The sequence below is a fragment of the Bombina bombina genome, chromosome 3 (assembly GCF_027579735.1).
Source record: "Bombina bombina isolate aBomBom1 chromosome 3, aBomBom1.pri, whole genome shotgun sequence".
In the NCBI taxonomy this organism is placed as follows: Eukaryota; Metazoa; Chordata; class Amphibia; order Anura; family Bombinatoridae; genus Bombina; species Bombina bombina.
In genome coordinates, this window is record NC_069501.1 from 7,088,189 (window position 1) to 7,109,157 (window position 20,969).

Genomic DNA, 20,969 nt, shown 5'->3' on the forward strand with positions numbered 1-20,969 from the left:
GGTTACTAGTTGCAGGGGGAGTGTTCTGTTACTTAGTATGTGAGGTTACTAGTTGCAGGGGGAGTGTTGCGTTACTTGGTATGTGAGCTCTCACGTGAGGTTACTAGTTACAGGGGGAGTGTTGCGTTACTTAGTATGTGAGGTTACTAGTTGCAGGGGGAGTGTTCTGTTACTTAGTATGTGAGGTTACTAGTTGCAGGGGAGTGTTCTGTTACTTAGTATGTGAGGTTACTGGTTGCAGGGGGAGTGTTCTGTTACTTAGTATGTGAGGTTACTGGTTGCAGGGGGAGTGTTCTGTTACTTAGTATGTGAGGTTACTGGTTGCAGGGGGAGTGTTCTGTTACTTAGTATGTGAGGTTACTAGTTGCAGGGGGAGTGTTCTGTTACTTAGAATGTGAGGTTACTGGTTGCAGGGGGAGTGTTCTGTTACTTAGAATGTGAGGTTACTAGTTGCAGGGGGAGTGTTCTGTTACTTAGAATGTGAGGTTACTAGTTGCAGGGGGAGTGTTCTGTTACTTAGTATGTGAGGTTACTAGTTGCAGGGGGAGTGTTCTGTTACTTAGTATGTGAGGTTACTAGTTGCAGGGGGAGTGTTCTGTTACTTAGAATGTGAGGTTACTAGTTGCAGGGGGAGTGTTCTGTTACTTAGTATGTGAGGTTACTAGTTGCAGGGGGAGTGTTCTGTTACTTAGTATGTGAGGTTACTAGTTGCAGGGGGAGTGTTCTGTTACTTAGTATGTGAGGTTACTGGTTGCAGGGGGAGTGTTCTGTTACTTAGAATGTGAGGTTACTAGTTGCAGGGGGAGTGTTCTGTTACTTAGTATGTGAGGTTACTGGTTGCAGGGGGAGTGTTCTGTTACTTAGTATGTGAGGTTACTGGTTGCAGGGGGAGTGTTCTGTTACTTAGAATGTGAGGTTACTGGTTGCAGGGGGAGTGTTCTGTTACTTAGTATGTGAGGTTACTAGTTGCAGGGGGAGTGTTCTGTTACTTAGTATGTGAGGTTACTGGTTGCAGGGGGAGTGTTCTGTTACTTAGAATGTGAGGTTACTGGTTGCAGGGGGAGTGTTCTGTTACTTAGTATGTGAGGTTACTAGTTGCAGGGGGAGTGTTGCGTTACTTAGTATGTGAGGTTACTAGTTGCAGGGGGAGTGTTGCGTTACTTAGTATGTGAGGTTACTGGTTGCAGGGGGGGTGCTCTGTTACTTAGTATGTGAGGTTACTGGTTGCAGGGGGAGTGTTCTGTTACTTAGAATGTGAGGTTACTAGTTGCAGGGGGAGTGTTCTGTTACTTAGTATGTGAGGTTACTAGTTGCAGGGGGAGTGTTCTGTTACTTAGTATGTGAGGTTACTGGTTGCAGGGGGAGTGTTCTGTTACTTAGTATGTGAGGTTACTAGTTGCAGGGGGAGTGTTCTGTTACTTAGTATGTGAGGTTACTAGTTGCAGGGGGAGTGTTCTGTTACTTAGTATGTGAGGTTACTGGTTGCAGGGGGAGTGTTCTGTTACTTAGTATGTGAGGTTACTGGTTGCAGGGGGAGTGTTCTGTTACTTAGTATGTGAGGTTACTAGTTGCAGGGGGAGTGTTCTGTTACTTAGTATGTGAGGTTACTGGTTGCAGGGGGAGTGTTCTGTTACTTAGTATGTGAGGTTACTAGTTGCAGGGGGAGTGTTCTGTTACTTAGTATGTGAGGTTACTAGTTGCAGGGGGAGTGTTCTGTTACTTAGTATGTGAGGTTACTAGTTGTAGGGGGAGTGTTCTGTTACTTAGTATGTGAGGTTACTAGTTGCAGGGGGAGTGTTCTGTTACTTAGTATGTGAGGTTACTGGTTGCAGGGGGAGTGTTCTGTTACTTAGAATGTGAGGTTACTGGTTGCAGGGGGAGTGTTCTGTTACTTAGTATGTGAGGTTACTAGTTGCAGGGGAGTGTTCTGTTACTTAGTATGTGAGATTACTGGTTGCAGGGGGAGTGTTGCGTTACTTAGTATGTGAGGTTACTGGTTGCAGGGGGAGTGTTCTGTTACTTAGAATGTGAGGTTACTAGTTGCAGGGGGAGTGTTGCGTTACTTAGTATGTGAGGTTACTGGTTGCAGGGGGAGTGTTCTGTTACTTAGAATGTGAGGTTACTAGTTGCAGGGGGAGTGTTCTGTTACTTAGAATGTGAGGTTACTAGTTGCAGGGGGAGTGTTGCGTTACTTAGTATGTGAGGTTACTAGTTGCAGTGGGAGTGTTCTGTTACTTAGTATGTGAGGTTACTAGTTGCAGGGGGAGTGTTCTGTTACTTAGAATGTGAGGTTACTAGTTGCAGGGGGAGTGTTCTGTTACTTAGTATGTGAGGTTACTAGTTGCAGGGGGAGTGTTCTGTTACTTAGTATGTGAGGTTCTGTTACTTAGTATGTGAGGTTACTAGTTGCAGGGGGAGTGTTCTGTTACTTAGTATGTGAGGTTACTAGTTGCAGGGGAGTGTTCTGTTAGTATGTGAGGTTACTGGTTGCAGGGGGAGTGTTCTGTTACTTAGTATGTGAGGTTACTAGTTGCAGGGGGAATGTTCTGTTACTTAGTATGTGAAGTTACTAGTTGCAGGGGGAGTGTTGCGTTACTTAGTATGTGAGGTTACTAGTTGCAGGGGGAGTGTTGCGTTACTTAGTATGTGAGGTTACTGGTTGCAGGGGGGGGTGCTCTGTTACTTAGTATGTGAGCTCTCACTTGAGGTTACTAGTTGCAGGGGGAGTGTTGCGTTACTTAGTATGTGAGGTTACTGGTTGCAGGGGGGATTGTTGCGTTACTTAGTATGTGAGGTTACTAGTTGCAGGGGGAGTGCTCTGTTACTTAGTATGTGAGGTTACTAGTTGCAGGGGGAGTGTTCTGTTACTTAGTATGTGAGGTTACTGGTTAAAGGGGGAGTGTTCTGTTACTTAGTATGTGAGGTTACTGGTTGCAGGGGGGATTGTTGCGTTACTTAGTATGTGAGGTTACTAGTTGCAGGGGGAGTGTTCTGTTACTTAGTATGTGAGCTCTCATGTGAGGTTACTAGTTGCAAGGGGAGTGTTGCGTTACTTAGTATGTGAGGTTACTAGTTGCAGGGGGAGTGTTGCGTTACGTATATCAGGTTTCATGTTAACAATGGGTTTGTGTCATGTCACTTAGTATGTCTCACAGTCTCCACATGAGATCATATTGGGTCTGCATTAGTAACCATGTTCAGACTTTCTGTCATACACAATGAGGGTAATCACATAGAGAGAAGAATATAAACCCCAAGCAATAAGCAAAAAAGTTTATACACTTAAACTGACCTTTTGTACGTCGGTTATACCCACTTCTCATAAGCAAACTCAGATCAAACTTACCGGACTTGGAGCTGTGTAGACGCTATATAGAACCTGAACCTCCGGATCTCATAAACGAGGAGAATGCCTACCTCATTGCAGCATTGATGGCTCACCCAGAGCTGCTTCAAACTACATTCTGCATTCATCACCGTTTCTCCGCATCCCCCATATACAGCGTTTATACTAGCGTGCTCCTAACGCCCGATGATGAAGTCACAAGATAAGGGCCGGCTGTGTATCCCGAGGCTGCTTGGCAAGCGTTATCAGCTGGTAAAAAGGTTTATTTCAGATAAAAACAAACACAGCAACGCGTTTCTCAGCAAACATGCCGTTTCATCAGGCTCATGACAGCCTGATGAAACGGCATGTTTGCTGAGAAACGCGTTGCTGTGTTTGTTTTTATCTGAAATAAACCTTTTATCTGATTCACCTTGCTACCTGTCACTCATTGCCCCGGTGCAATCCATATCCAACATCGGTGTCTCTCCTGGTTGAGACCGTAACTACTTATTTTCAGTGAGCGACCGTTGATCCGGACCTGACAGGTGAAGTGGCCTGTAATTGGATATCCAGGGATCACGTGTACCGGCTTCTGTGTGTGTCCATCGGGCGACCCTGAATAGTCCCGATCCGCTCCAATAGGCACAGTACGTGTGCCGCTGCCTCTGTGAGTATATCCTGCACACAGGGGGGGGCTCTTGGCCCATTGTTCTGACGATATTGCTTTATGTGTGGCGCCTCTCTTGTTTTTCTCCTTTTTTACACAGCATCACACACAGTGCAGTGGGTGTTTCGGCTGTACCTATGGGTACACAGCATCACACACAGTGCAGTGGGTGTTCCGGCTGTACATATGGGTACACAGCATCACACACAGTGCAGTGGGTGTTCTGGCTGTACATATGGGTACACAGCATCACACACAGTGCAGTGGGTTTTCCGGCTGTACCTATGGGTACACAGCATCACACACAGTTCAGTGGGTGTTTCGGCTGTACCTATGGGTACACAGCATCACACACAGTGCAGTGGGTGTTCCGGCTGTACATATGGGTACACAGCATCACACACAGTGCAGTGGGTTTTCCGGCTGTACCTATGGGTACACAGCATCACACCAGTGCAGTGGGTGTTTCGGCTGTACCTATGGGTACACAGCATCACACACAGTGCAGTGGGTGTTTCGGCTGTACCTATGGGTACACAGCATCACACACAGTGCAGTGGGTTTTCCGGCTGTACCTATGGGTACACAGCATCACACACAGTTCAGTGGGTGTTTCGGCTGTACCTATGGGTACACAGCATCACACACAGTACAGTGGGTGTTCCGGCTGTACATATGGGTACACAGCATCACACACAGTGCAGTGGGTGTTTCGGCTGTACCTATGGGTACACAGCATCACACACAGTGCAGTGGGTGTTCCGGCTGTACATATGGGTACACAGCATCACACAGTGCAGTGGGTGTTCCGGCTGTACATATGGGTACGCAGCATATCACACAGTGCAGTGGGTGTTCCGGCTGTACATATGGGTACACAGCATCACACGGTGCAGTGGGTGTGTGAGGAACGGCTTACGCGTTTCGGCTGATAGCCTTAGTCATAGCTATGCATGAGTTCTTTCCTGTTTCTGACTACACAATGAGGGTGTCATGTCCCTGTGTGTTTAGTCACTTGTCAATGCCACTCACTGCAGCCAGTGATCTCTCATATTAAAGGGATAGTCTAGTTAAAAGTAAACTATCATGATTCAGATAGAGCAGCACTTTTAAGCAGCTTTCTAATTTACTCCGATTATCCATTTTCTTTATTTGAAAAGGCAAGAATGTAACCTTAAGAGTCGGTTCAGCACCGGGGTAGCGCTTGCTGATTGGTGGCTACATTTAGACACCAATCAGCAAGCATTACCCAGGTGCTGAACCTAAAATATGCCGGCTCCTAAGGTTATTTTTCAAATAGACACCAAGAGAACGAAGAAAAATTGATAATTGGAGTAAATAAGGAAGTTGCTTAAAATTGCTGCTCTCTCTGAATCATGAAAGTCTCATTTGACTAGACTATCCCTTTAAGTCACATGACACTCTGTTCCTAGTACTAGAAATGAAAATAAATGTGATAATGTAAATTATTATTTTATAATGGCAGTGAGAGTCCACAATTTCATTCATTAATTATGGGAATTGAACACCTGGCCACCAGGAGGAGGTAAACACACCCTACTCAAAGCATTAAATATCCCTCCCACTTCCCCTATCCTCTCAGTAATTCTTCGCCTCGTCTACTAGGAGGTAGGCAGAGAGTGGTGCTCTAATGAAGATGGATTATTTTCATGACTCCTTTAATGGATTGTTTCCTGCACAAAGTTAGTCTGTTAGCCTCTGGATGTCGCAGGGAAGCTTCCCATGCCTCCTTCCAGTATGTACTGCTAACACCATTCCTGGGATCCAGTGTTAGTTACACTACTTTCCTCTGTTCTCAGGTCCTGTCAGATGTGGAAGCATGATGCTGTCTACACCACAGCAGAAGACCTCTGAGGGTAAGTCCCTCTATTGTCTCTTATAGTTTGGGAGGCTCAACTCTGGGACACTACACTAGGGTGACCGGGTTGGCACCAGTAGCCTCATAAGGGGTCACTGTTTAATCTAGATGTCCCCGTAGTGGGATATAAGGGATATTTGGCTGCAAATAAGGACTAGGAGAGGAATACATGTCGGAAGGGATTTTACTTCTCGGTGGTGTCATCTACTCCGACCACCTTGGAGGGTGTTTGTACCGCTATATGCCGCTCATTGGGCCAATATGGGAAAGATGGAGGAGTAGGACACTTGGCCTTTATTATTCCTTAGATGCAGCAAAGTTTGTTACTGTGCGTGATCGCCATTACAGGTGCTTTAAAGGCCTGGGTGAGGTTATAAATAGCGTGGCTTCTTCACACAGCACCGTAGCAGGGTGCAGAGTCAACTTGTGGAGCGTATGACATGCGGCGGCTACTTTCCTTGCGAGGAGCAACATCTGGCTGAATTGCTTTAGTTTTGTCTCCTTTTCAGACCAATAGGTGGGGAGTCACTTGGGTCTTGTCACTGGGCGTCTGAGTGTGCCTTGACGTGTTTTCATTACCGGGGGTCCTTATCCATACCATGGAGGACCAAGATGTATCTCTTTCCTCTGAGGAGGTTAATTTTTCAGTTATCATGAAATCAAACAAATTTGTTATGTAAAGTGACAAAAGTATGCCCCCCTCTCAATTGTGTGCTACTTGTTTAAGTTCTGTACTGCAGTCTCATTCTACAAGCTCCAAACCTAGCACTCCTGCATTTTCCCCTTAACCTTTCATAGCCATCTACTTCTCAGGACTCTGCTAACACTGAGATGCCAACCCTTGTTCCTCAGTACCCTTCTTGTTATTTCACAGGCTGTTCCCTGCAGCTCTTCCTCCAACTCAACTGTGGAAGTGGTTGTCTCCCTATTTATTTTGCAGCACAGCTCCAATCTGCAGAATCCACTGCGTATATAATGCCTTCCCTATTTCTGAAAAGAGGAAGAGAAAGATGATGCATGCACAAGTGGAGCTGGGTCCTAGTAATACCCCGGAGACTGCTATGGTCAGCCATGCCCTTCTTTCTGAAGATCAACATTCCTCTGTGGCATCTGAGGGAGAGATTTCTTCCTCTGACTCTTCTATTGAACAAACTGCTGAACCTGAGAAAGTAAATTTCATGTTTAGACTTGAGCACTTGTGTTTTTTACTTATAGGGACAGTCATCACCAGAATTTGCATTGTTTAAAAAGATAGATAATCCCTTTATTACCCATTCCCCAGTTTTGCATAATCAACACACTTATAATAATTCACATTTTACCACTGTGATTATCTTGTATTTAAGCCTCTGCAGACTGCCCCCTTATTTCAGTTCTTTTGACAGACTTGCATTTTAGCCAATCAGTGGTCACTCCTAGGTCACTTCGCGTGCACGAGCTCAGTTATCTATATGAAGCACATGAACTAATGCCTTCTAGTGGCCAAAATGCATTCTGATTATAGGCAGTCTTCAAGGTCTAAGAAATTAGCATATGAACCTCCTAGGTTTAGCTTTCAACTAAGAATACCAAGAGAACAAAGCAAAATTGGTGATAAAAGTAAATTGGGAAGTTGTTTCAAATTACATGCCCTATTTAAATCATGAAAGGTTTTTTTTTTTTTTTTTTTTTTTTTTTGGACTTGACTGTCCCTTTAAGGAGGTTTGGTTAAGACATTTGTTTACCAAACTGAAACTATGGCTTCAGAGGTTTTCCTGGTCCCTGCCCAAATGACGGACATTATTTCTAAAGAGGGGTGAAAAGTCATGAGTTCCTTTCTCTCCTCCAAATTTTAAGAAGATGTTTCCGGTACCTGTCACTTATCTAGAATTGTCGAGTACAATTCCTAAAGTAGATGGTGTTATATCCACTCTGGCTAAGAGAACCACTATCCTGTTAGAGGATAGTTCTTCTTCTTTCAGAGACCCTATTGACAGGAAGATGGAGGGTTACTTGCGAAGGTTGTTTAATCAGATGGGTCTCCTTTTCCAACCCGCGGCGGGTGTCTCAGCAGTTGCCGGAGCTGCTACATTCTGGTGTAACTCCTTATCTGACATGGTCGTTGTGGAGACCCCGTTAGAGGATATTCAAGATAGAATAAAGGCCCTTAAGACGGTTAATTATTTAATTTGTGATGCCATTATGCAAATCGTCTGCCTAAATGCAAAATCTTCGGGATTTGTTGTTTTCGCCAGAAGAGCGCTTTAGCTGAAGTCTGTCGACTGACATGGTGTTCAAGTCTAAACTGCTTTCCCTTGCCTTTAAGGGTATAATGTTATTTGGCCTAGGTTTGGAATTGCTTTTTTTTCATGGTAACTGGGGGCAAGGGTGCTTTCTATCCCCAGGACAAAAAAAATCTATATCCAAGGGATGCCAATCTGGTAATTTGTGTCCCTTTCTTGCAAATAAGTGACAGAGATCTCCAGCCTCCTCAAAGTCGGATCAGCCCAGAAGTACCTGGAAGCCAAATCAATCTTGGACCAAAACAAGCAGTCCAAGAAATATACTCCTGACAAAATGTCAGCATGAAGGATTTGCTCCCGATCCGGAATCTGATCAGGTAGGGGTCAGGCTTTCCTTATTTCAAGAAGCTTGGTTTCAGGATTTTCATGACCCCTGGATGCTTGAGGTGATCTCCATGGAATACAAAATTGGTTTTTCGATCTTGTCCCCCAAGGGGCAGATTACTTTTTGTCTAGACTTTCTTCAAGGCCAGAAAAAAGAAGCATCTTTCTGAAGTGTGTAGAGGACCTTGTATCCATGGGGTGGTTGTACCAGTTCCCTTATCAGAAAGGGGTTTTATTCAAATCTATAGATAACCCTCAGATTGGGGGTCCTGGAGATAGACCTCAAGGCTTCTCGCTTAAATGCCAAGCTACCCAGATATATGGGTCGAGATAGAGGGATCCTCGGGCGGAGCTGGTGGACACTTTAGTGGATCTGTTTTGTCTTTTTTTTTGTTCAGGCTATTGCAAGAATTAGGCCGGTGTTCAAATCTGTTGCTCCTCCTTTGGAGACTTAATCTTGTTCTTAGAGTTATTCAGCAGGCTCCATTTGAGCCTATACATTCTTTTGACATCAAAATTTTGTCATGGAAAGTTTTTTTTTGTTAGCTATTTTTTTTTCTTCTCCCAGAGTTTGAGTTGCCTGCTTTACAGTGTGATCGGCCATATCTTGTTTTTCATGCTGACAAGGCGGTTTTTCTTACTAAGTTTGGGTTTTCTTCCTAAAGTTGTCTCTACTCAGGATATCAGGAACTTGTAGTGTTTTTTTCTTTTTGCCTCTATCCTTCCTCCCAGAAGGAGCGTTTGTTGCGCAATTTGGATGTTGTCAGCCTTGAAGTTCTACCTTCATGATACCAAGGCATTTCGACAGTCTTCTTCCCTGTTCATTATGTATTCTGGTAAGCGCAGGGGTCTAATATCCACTGCAACTACTCCTTTCTTTTTGGCAGAGAAGTTTAATCCATATGGCCTATGTGGAGGCGGGACAACAGCCCCCTTCTAAAATCACTGCACATTCTACCCCTGCAGTGTCTTCGTCTTGGGCCTTCAAGAATGAGGCTTCAGTGGAACAGATCTGTAAAGCGGCTACTTGGTGATCTTTACATACCATTACCAAGTTTTACAAATTTGATGATTGTGCCTCAGCTGAGGCTGCATTTTGGGAGAAAATGTATTCAGGTGGTGGTGCCTTCAGTTTATTCATTCTGTGTCCTCTTCAGCTTGGGTAATGAATGAAATCGTTGACTCTGCCTATAGAAAGAAAACAAAATGTATGCTAACCTAATTATTTATTTTCTTTCTTGGCAGTGAGAGTCCACAAACCCACCCTAGATTTCATGTAATGGCGGCAGTTTTGTCCTTTTGGCACCTCTGTTCCCCCGCTTGTCTCCACTTTTCCTTATCCTCTGCTTGAATGACTGAGAGCGTAGGGGAAGTGGGAGGGATATTTAATGCTTTGACTGGGGTGTCTTTTCTTCCTCCCGGTGGCCAGGTGTTGAATTCCCACATGTAATTAATTAAATTGTGGACTCTCACTGCCAAGAAAGAAAATAATTTCAGGTAAACATACATTTTTTTTTATTTTTAAATCAAATAATTTGTTTCCAACAGGAGCGTCCCATTTCCTTGAGGAAGACTCAAACCTCCTACATTAGGCATTCACTTAAATCTTTAGAAAGTGATGAAAGAAAAAAAAGTGAGACTTCCTCTTGTAAAGCTAAAACTCCCCCTGAGCAGCCATCAGACTCCCTGCCACTGTCTAATGAAGAAGTTCCTTCATTCTCACTGAAGGTTCTGCCCTCAAAACTGAACTCGCCCATCTCTTCCTGTGAGAAGACTAGCAATAAATTTCACCATCTTAAAAGCAGAGTCGGGGAACGATTGACCTCGCTGAACCACGACTGGCTGGAGAGGTGTAAGGTCTGGGGAGATGAGGCTGCCAGTACTGAGAAAGGACAATGTGAGATTACGGGAAGGGTTAGACAGCCTCATGATATTTTACCAGAGAAAGATAGAATGGTTGAGAAGCCTTGTATTGTCGTCATAAGAGAGACCTCTGTGGCTGATGGTGGCATGACTTCACTTTCAGGAGAGAGAGTCTCTGTAAATTCATGTCTTAACATCAGTCGTCGTCCTGAGGATGTCTCTAACACATCATTCTTATTTAATCTAAATGAAAACTCTGCAAATGTGAAGCCCACATCTGAAAGAACCTGTATATCTGATAGAGATGGAACAGACCATTCACAGGTTCCATGGCTTGGTCCTGACAAAAGTAAAGCAAATTGTAATTTGGAAAAAGTAACCCCAAGCGAGAGAGAGACTGTAGCCTCAGTGGTTACCCTGATAGAGTACAAGGGGAAGAGTGATGAGACTGTCATGTTGCCCTCTAGGAAGGGGTCTCGTAGGGTCAGACAAAAACACGACCAGGTTAGGTCAGAACTCCAGCCAGAAATGGAGAATGCCAACTCTAGTGGCAACCAAAACCGCAAACGCCTCCTGGAGTCTCCAGAAAGGAAGAAAACCAAGAAAAGAAAAATCTCTGAGTCTGTGAGATCACAGAGGAAAAAAAAAGCCAATGAAGTGGCGGAGGAAGCATTGGAGGAGAGCCCCTCGGGTGGCAACAATAAAATGAGTGAGAATCTGATGGGCGACGTGGAAGAGGAGATAAAGAACGTGACCATGCACATGGAGAGGAAAGTGCGGTAGGTCCATGTACAACACACTTATATCACACGGTTAGTTATGTGTGTGTATAGAAGTAGATGTGAATTTGTGTTGGTGTATAAATATGTGTCTGTACAGGAGTATGTGTGTGGGCGTGTAGGGGTGTACAGGACTGTGTGTGTGTGTGTGTGGGCGTGTAGGGGTGTACAGGAGTGTGTGGGTGTATAGGTGTATACAGGAGGGTATGTGTGTATATGTGTGTATGTGTGTGTGTGTATATATATATATATATATATATAATACAATTTCTCCAACATAGGTGTGTCCGGTCCACGGCGTCATCCTTACTTGTGGGATATTCTCTTCCCCAACAGGAAATGGCAAAGAGCCCAGCAAAGCTGGTCACATGATCCCTCCTAGGCTCCGCCTTCCCCAGTCATTCTCTTTGCCGTTGTACAGGCAACATCTCCACGGAGATGGCTTAGAGTTTTTTAGTGTTTAACTGTAGTTTTTATTATTCAATCAAGAGTTTGTTATTTTAAAATAGTGCTGGTATGTACTATTTACTCTGAAACAGAAAAGAGATGAAGATTTCTGTTTGTAAGAGGAAAATGATTTTAGCAACCGTTACTAAAATCGATGGCTGTTTCCACACAGGACTGTTGAGAGGAATTAACTTCAGTTGGGGGAACAGTGAGCAGACTTTTGCTGCTTGAGGTATGACACATTCTAACAAGACGATGTAATGCTGGAAGCTGTCATTTTCCCTATGGGATCCGGTAAGCCATTTTTATTACAGAAAGAAAAAAAGGGCTTCACAAGGGCTTTTTAAGACTGTAGACATTTTCTGGGCTAAATCGATTTATATATAAACATATTTTATACTCCATAGCCTTGAGGAATTATTTTAATCTTGGGAATTATGTAAAATAACCGGCAGGCACTGTATTGGACACCTTATTCTCTAGGGGCTTTCCCTAATCATAGGCAGAGTCTCATTTTCGCGCCTCTATTGCGCACTTGTTTTTGAGAAGCATGACATGCAGATGCATGTGTGAGGAGCTCTGATACATAGAAAAGACTTTCTGAAGGCGTCATTTGGTATCGTATTCCCCTTTGGGCTTGGTTGGGTCTCAGCAAAGCAGATACCAGGGACTGTAAAGGGGTTAAATATAAAAACGGCTCCGGTTCCGTTATTTTAAGGGTTAAAGCTTCCAAATTTGGTGTGCAATACTTTTAAGGCTTTAAGACACTGTGGTGAAATTTTGGTGAATTTTGAACAATTCCTTCATACTTTTTCGCAATTGCAGTAATAAAGTGTGTTCAGTTTAAAATTTAAAGTGACAGTAACGGTTTATTTTAAAACGTTTTTTGTACTTTGTTATCAAGTTTTTGCCTGTTTAACATGTCTGAACTACCAGATAGACTGTGTTCTGAATGTGGGGAAGCCAAGGTTCCTATAGATGTGATTTATGTGACACAAAATTTAGAGAAAATGATGCCCAAGATAATTCCTCAAGTGAGGGGAGTAAGCATGGTACTGCATCATCCCCTCCTTCGTCTACACCAGTCTTGCCCACACAGGAGGCCCCTAGTACATCTAGCGCGCCAATACTCCTTACTATGCAACAATTAACGGCTGTAATGGATAATTCTATCAAAAACATTTTAGCCAAAATGCCCACTTATCAGCGCGACTGCTCTGTTTTAGAAAATAATGAAGAGCATGAGAACGCTGATGATATTGGTTCTGAAGGGCCCCTACACCAGTCTGAGGGGGCCAGGGAGGTTTTGTCTGAGGGAGAAATTTCAGATTCAGGGAAATTTCTCAACAAGCTGAACCTGATGTGATTACATTTAAATTTAAATTGGAACATCTCCGCGCTCTGCTTAAGGAGGTGTTATCCACTCTGGATGATTGTGAGAATTTGGTCATTCCAGAGAAACTATGTAAAATGGACAAGTTCCTAGAGGTCCCGGGGCCCCCCGAAGCTTTTCCTATACCCAAGCGGGTGGCGGACATTGTAAATAAAGAATGGGAAAGGCCCGGTATACCTTTCGTCCCTCCCCCCATATTTAAAAAATTGTTTCCTATGGTCGACCCCAGAAAGGACTTATGGCAGACAGTCCCCAAGGTCGAGGGGGCGGTTTCTACTCTAAACAAACGCACCACTATACCCATAGAAGATAGTTGTGCTTTCAAAGATCCTATGGATAAAAAATTAGAAGGTTTGCTTAAAAAGATGTTTGTTCAGCAAGGTTACCTTCTACAACCAATTTCATGCATTGTTCCTGTCACTACAGCAGCGTGTTTCTGGTTCGATGAGCTAGAAAAGGCGCTCAATAATAATTCTTCTTCTTATGAGGAGATTATGGACAGAATTCATGCTCTCAAATTGGCTAATTCTTTCACCCTAGACGCCACTTAGCAATTGGCTAGGTTAGCGGCGAAAAATTCTGGTTTTGCTATTGTGGCGCGCAGAGCGCTTTGGTTTGGCACTTCCGTTCGGATTAGCCACTGCTCCAAGGATTTTCACAAAGGTACTAGGGTCCCTTCTGGCGGTGCTAAGACCAAGGGGCATTGCAGTAGTACCTTACTTGGACGACATTCTGATTCAAGCGTCGTCCCTTCCTCAAGCAAAGGCTCACACGGACATTGTCCTGGCCTTTCTCAGATCTCACGGGTGGAAAGTGAACGTAGAAAAAAGTTCTCTATCTCCGTCAACAAGGGTTCCCTTCTTGGGAACAATAATAGACTCCTTAGAAATGAGGATTTTTCTGACAGAGGCCAGAAAATCAAAACTTCTAAACTCTTGTCAAATACTTCATTCTGTTCCTCTTCCTTCCATAGCGCAGTGCATGGAAGTAATAGGTTTGATGGTAGCGGCAATGGACATAGTTCCTTTTGCGCGAATTCATCTAAGACCATTACAACTGTGCATGCTCAGTCAGTGGAATGGGGACTATACAGACTTGTCTCCGACGATACAAGTAGATCAGAGGACCAGAGATTCACTCCGTTGGTGGCTGTCCCTGGACAACCTGTCACAGGGGATGAGCTTCCGCAGACCAGAGTGGGTCATTGTCACGACCGACGCCAGTCTGGTGGGCTGGGGCGCGGTCTGGGGACCCCTGAAAGCTCAGGGTCTTTGGTCTCGGGAAGAATCTCTTCTCCCGATAAATATTCTGGAACTGAGAGCGATATTCAATGCTCTCAAGGCTTGGCCTCAGCTAGCAAAGGCCAAGTTCATACGGTTTCAATCAGACAACATGACGACTGTTGCGTACATCAACCATCAGGGGGGAACAAGGAGTTCCCTGGCGATGGAAGAAGTGACCAAAATCATTCAATGGGCGGAGACTCTCTCCCGCCACTTATCTGCAATCCACATCCCAGGAGTGGAAAATTGGGAAGCGGATTTTCTGAGTCGTCAGACATTTCATCCGGGGGAGTGGGAACTCCATCCGGAAATCTTTGCCCAAATTACTCAATTGTGGGGCATTCCAGACATGGATCTGATGGCCTCTCGTCAGAACTTCAAAGTTCCTTGCTACGGGTCCAGATCCAGGGATCCCAAGGCGACTCTAGTAGATGCACTAGTAGCACCTTGGACCTTCAAACTAGCTTATGTGTTCCCGCCGTTTCCTCTCATCCCCAGGCTGGTAGCCAGGATCAATCAGGAGAGGGCATCGGTGATCTTGATAGCTCCTGCGTGGCCACGCAGGACTTGGTATGCAGACCTGGTGAATATGTCATCGGCTCCACCATGGAAGCTACCTTTGAGACGAGACCTTCTTGTTCAAGGTCCGTTCGAACATCCGAATCTGGTCTCACTCCAACTGACTGCTTGGAGATTGAACGCTTGATCTTATCAAAGCGAGGGTTCTCAGATTCTGTCATTGATACTCTTGTTCAGGCCAGAAAGCCTGTAACTAGAAAACTTTACCACAAAATATGGAAAAAATATATCTGTTGGTGTGAATCTAAAGGATTCCCTTGGGACAAGGTAAAAATTCCTAAGATTCTATCCTTTCTTCAAGAAGGTTTGGAGAAAGGATTATCTGCAAGTTCCTTGAAGGGACAGATTTCTGCCTTGTCTGTGTTACTTCACAAAAAGCTGGCAGCTGTGCCAGATGTTCAAGCCTTTGTTCAGGCTCTGGTTAGAATCAAGCCTGTTTACAAACCTTTGACTCCTCCTTGGAGTCTCAATTTAGTTCTTTCAGTTCTTCAGGGGGTTCCGTTTGAACCCTTACATTCCGTTGATATTAAGTTATTATCTTGGAAAGTTTTGTTTTTGGTTGCAATTTCTTCTGCTAGAAGAGTTTCAGAATTATCTGCTCTGCAGTGTTCTCCTCCTTATCTGGTGTTCCATGCAGATAAGGTGGTTTTACGTACTAAACCTGGTTTTCTTCCGAAAGTTGTTTCTAACAAAAACATTAACCAGGAGATAGTCGTGCCTTCTTTGTGTCCGAATCCAGTTTCAAAGAAGGAACGTTTGTTGCACAATTTGGATGTTGTTCGTGCTCTAAAATTCTATTTAGATGCTACAAAGGATTTTAGACAAACATCTTCCTTGTTTGTTGTTTATTCTGGTAAAAGGAGAGGTCAAAAAGCAACTTCTACCTCTCTCTCTTTTTGGATTAAAAGCATCATCAGATTGGCTTATGAGACTGCCGGACGGCAGCCTCCTGAAAGAATCACAGCTCATTCCACTAGGGCTGTGGCTTCCACATGGGCCTTCAAGAACGAGGCTTCTGTTGATCAGATATGTAAGGCAGCGACTTGGTCTTCACTGCACACTTTTACTAAATTTTACAAGTTTGATACTTTTGCTTCTTCTGAGGCTATTTTTGGGAGAAAGGTTTTGCAAGCCGTGGTGCCTTCCATCTAGGTGACCTGATTTGCTCCCTCCCTTCATCCGTGTCCTAAAGCTTTGGTATTGGTTCCCACAAGTAAGGATGACGCCGTGGACCGGACACACCTATGTTGGAGAAAACAGAATTTATGTTTACCTGATAAATTACTTTCTCCAACGGTGTGTCCGGTCCACGGCCCGCCCTGGTTTTTTAATCAGGTCTGATAATTTATTTTCTTTAACTACAGTCACCACGGTATCATATGGTTTCTCCTATGCAAATATTCTTCCTTTACGTCGGTCGAATGACTGGGGAAGGCGGAGCCTAGGAGGGATCATGTGACCAGCTTTGCTGGGCTCTTTGCCATTTCCTGTTGGGGAAGAGAATATCCCACAAGTAAGGATGACGCCGTGGACCGGACACACCGTTGGAGAAAGTAATTTATCAGGTAAACATAAATTCTGTTTTCTTTCATGTAATTGGCAAGAGTCCAGGAGCTAGTGACGTATGGGATATACAATCCTACCAGGAGGGGCAAAGTTTCCCAAACCTCAAAATGCCTATAAATACACCCCTCACCACACCCACAATTCAGTTTTACAAACTTTGCCTACTATGGAGGTGGTGAAGTAAGTTTGTGCTAGATTTCTACGTTGATATGCGCTTCTTAGCTTTTTTTGAAGCCCGGTTCCTCTCAGAGTGCAGTGAATGACAGAGGGATGTGAAGGGAGTATTACCTATTGAATACAATGGTCATCCTAACGGGGATCTATTTCATAGGTTCTCTGTTATCGGTCGTAGAGATTCATCTCATACCTCCCTTTTCAGATCGACGATATACTCTTATATACTATTACCTCTGCTGATTCTCGTTTCAGTACTGGTTTTGATATCTGCTATATGTGGATGAGTGTCTTTTGGTAAGTATGTTTCATTTATTTAAGACACTCTCAGCTATGGTTTGGCACTTTATATTTAAAGTTCTAAATATATGCTTGTACTTATATTTGCCATGATTCAGGTTTATCAGTATATTTCCTTTTTGCAGACTGTCAGTTTCATATTTGGGAAATGCATATAAAAAAAAAAAAAAAAAATAGTTTTCTTACCTGACGTTTTCAAATTGACTTTCTTTTCTAATTTGCGGGCTGTTAGGCTCGTGGGAGCGCAAAATGCTATAATTTATTGCGTCATTCTTGGCGCGAGACTTTTTTGGCGCGAGAATGACGTTGACGTAATTTTGTCATTTCCGGCGTCTTAGTTTACGCCGAGTTTTTGCACGTAGTTGCGTCATCTATGACGCTCGTGTTTGTTGCAGACGTTCTTGGCGCCAAAAAATATTTTGTCAGTTGGGCGTCATACTTGGCGCCAAACTTTTTGACATTATTTAAGACTTCATTTCTTTTTGCTTCTGGTTTCCAGAGGCTTATTTTGTTTTGCATTTCTTTCCCATTCCTGAAACTGTCATATAAGGAAATTGATAATTTTGCTTTATATGTTATTTTTTCTCTTACATATTGCAAGATGTCTCAAACTGACCCTGTCTCAGAATCTACTACTAGAATCCTGCTGCCTGATGTCGGTTCTACCAAAGCTAAGTGCTTTTGTTGTAAACTTGTGGTAACTGTTCCTCCGGCTGTAGTTTGTGATAGTTGTCATGACAAACTTTTACATGCAGATAATATTTCCATTAGTAGTAGTCCATTACCTGTTGCTGGTCCTTCAACATCTAATGTTCAGCATATTCCTGTTAATGTGAGATAATTTGTTTCTAATTCCATTCAGAAGGCTTTGTCATACCGCCTTCTAATAAACGTAAAAGGTCTTTTAAAACTTCTCATAAAATTGATGAATTTTTAAATGACCGACAACATTCTGATTTATCTATCTCTGATGAGGATCTATCTGGTTCAGAAGATTCTGCCTCAGATATTGACAATGACAAATCTTCATATTTGTTTAAAATCGAGTATATTCGTTCCTTATTAAAGGAGGTGTTGATTGCATTAGATATGGAGGAGACTAGTCCTCTTGATATTAAAACTTATAAACGTTTAAATTTGGTTTTTAAACCTCATGTAGTTATTCCTGAGGTTTTTCCAGTTCCTGATGCTATTTCAGATGTGATTTCTAGGGAATGGAATAGACTGGGTACTTCTTTTACTCCTTCTTTAAGGTTTAAGAAACTGTATCCTTTGCCGACTGATAGATTGGAGTTTTGGGTAAAGATCCCCAAAGTTGATGGGGCCATCTCTACTCTTGTTAAGCGTACTACTATTCCTACGGCAGATAGTACTTCTTTTAAAGATCCTTTAGATAGGAAACTTGAATCTTATCTAAGGAAGGCTTATTTATGTTCTGGTCATCGTCTTAGGCCTGCTATTTTCTAGCTGATGTTGATGCTGCTTCAACTTTTTGGTTGGAAACCTTAGCGCAACAAGTACCAGATCATAATGTGTATAGCATTGTTAAGTTAATTCAACATGCTAATAATTTCATTTGTAATGAATAATTTTTGATATCATTAGAATTGATGTTAGATAGGTCTTTAGCTATTTTAGCTAGAAGAGCTTTATGGCTTAAATCTTGGAATGCTGATATGACTTCTAAATCAACGTTGCTATCTCTCTCTTTCCAAGGTAATAAATTATTTGGTTCTCAGTTTGATTCGATTATTTCAACTGTCACTGGGTGGAAGGGAGCTTTTTTGCCTCAGGATAAAAAAATCTAAGACTAAATTTAAGGCTGCTAACCGTTTTCGTTCCTTTCGACAAAATAAGGAACAGAAACCTGATCCTTCCCCTAAGGGAACGGTTTCCAATTGGAAGCCTTCTTCAGTCTGGAATAAATCCAAGCCATTTAAAAGATCAAAATCAGCCTCCAAGTCCGCATGAAGGTGCGGCCCTCATTCCAGCCCAGCTGGTAGGGGGTAGACTAAGATTTTTCAAGGATGTTTGGATCAATTCAGTCCAAAATCATTGGATTCAGAACATTGTCTCTCAGGGGTACATAATAGGTTTCAAAGTAAGACCACCTGTGAGAAGTTTCTTTCTCTCACGCATTCCAGTGAACCCAGAGAAAGCTCAGGCTTTCCTGAAGTGTGTTTCAGACCTGGGGTAATTGTGCCAATTCCTTTTCAGGAACGGGGTCTGGGGTTTTATTCAAATCTGTTCATTGTCTCAAAGAAGGAGACAGACCAGTTCTGGATCTAAAAATTTTGAATCGTTATGTAAGAATACCAACATTCAAGATCGTGACCAAAAGGACTATTCTGCCTTTTGTTCAGCAAGGGCATTATATGTCCACAATAGACTTACAGGATGCATATCTTCATATTCCGATTTATCCAGATCACTATCAGTTCCTGAGATTCTCTTTTCCAGATAAGCATTACCAATTTGTTGCTCTTCCTTTTGGCCTAGCAACAGCTCCAAGGATCTTTTCAAAGGTTCTCGGTGCCCTACTCTCTGTAATCAGAGAGCGGGGTATTGTGGTGTTTCCTTATTTGGATGATATCTTGGTACTTGCTCAGTCTTTACATTCTGCAGAATCTCACATGAATCAACTAGTGTTGTTTCTTCAAAGACATGGTTGGAGGATCAATTTACCAAAAAGTTCTTTGATTCCTCAGACAAGGGTAAACTTTTTAGGATTCCAAATAGATTCAGTATCCATGACTTTGTCTCTAACGGACAAGAGACGTCTGAAATTGGTTGCAGTTTGTCGGAACCTTCAGTTTCAATCATTACCTTCAGTAGCTATGTGCATGGAGGTTTTAGCTCTCATGACTGCAGCATCGGACGCGATCCCCTTTGCTCGTTTTCACATGAGACCTCTTCAGCTTTGTATGCTGAACCAATGGTACAGGGATTATACAAAGATATCACAATTAATATCCTTAAATCCCAATGTTCGACTATCTCTGACTTGGTGGTTAGATCACCATCGTTTAGTTCAAGGGGCCTCTCTTGTTCGTCCAACCTGGACTGTGATCACAACAGATGCAAGTCTTTCAGGTTTGGGACCTGTCTGGGGATCTCTGACAGCGCAGGGGGTTTGGAAATCTCAAGAGGCGAGATTACCAATCAATATTTTGGAACTCTGTGCGTTTCTCAGAGCTCTTCAGTTTTGGCCTCTACTGAAGAGAGAACTGTTTATTTGTTTTCTAACACAAACACAGTGGTGTTCGAAGAACAACACTATTTAGCCCTTGGCGCTGCCGAAACAGCCAAAATAAGTGAAAACCAAAAAGTAAGTCACTTTATATTCCAAAGACCAAAAAGATACGTAATTCTATAGTAAAAAAGACTTACCGGGAGAAATGAGTCATAAAATGGATACAAATTTATTAAACATCACAGACAATTCATAAAATAATCTGTCTTATCCCCTAATGCACTGATCAGGCATAAAAATAAGTGTAGCAACAGTAAAATAAATGTCCCTATACAATAAAATCTAAACAGAACAATGCAAAAAATAAATAAAAATAAAAAAAAAATAAAATCAGAAATGCATTTAAAACTAATGGATCGCTGGGATGAGAGGTCAAAGTGGTGATCCCAGGGAGGCAATCAGATTTGGAAACCACATCAGCTGGAGGTAAGAACCGTCTGGAGCTGCAATGAGATCGAGACCCGGATCAAAAGACAAGAAAAGAGCCACAAAATTATGGTGTTCACTTTTACTTACACCATAGTGGTATTCTGTACGCTCCGGCTCTTTTTCTTTTCTCCTGGAGTTTCAGCAGATAGTTGCCGCAATATCCCCTCTTTTAAGCAGCACTTTTCAGTGAGTCAATCCGGACCGCTCAAAGAAAATCTTGCAATCTCGGCCAAAAGGAAGTTTTCGTTAGGAACACCTGGTTCACAAGCGTGAGTGGGAGGAGCAACGCGTTTCAGCCCGTTCTGGGCCTTTGTCATGCTCCTGATGATCGGAGTATCCGGTCTTTTAAACCATCTAGGATACCTTTGATTGGCTAGATTTTTACTTGGTTCCTTTAATATCGAATCTTTTTTGGTTCTCCTA

At 43.0% G+C, this 20,969-nt stretch overlaps 1 protein-coding gene across 1 annotated transcript in view; it reads left to right on the forward strand.

Moving 5' to 3' along the window:
• Positions 1–20,969, forward strand: part of LOC128652779 (ATP-dependent DNA helicase Q4) — a 180,208-nt gene that overhangs the window by 64,989 nt on the left and 94,250 nt on the right. The window contains exon 6 of the mRNA XM_053705708.1: positions 10,029–11,122. Coding sequence (XP_053561683.1) covers positions 10,029–11,122 — 1,094 coding nt within the window. The remainder of the gene's footprint in view (positions 1–10,028; positions 11,123–20,969) is intronic.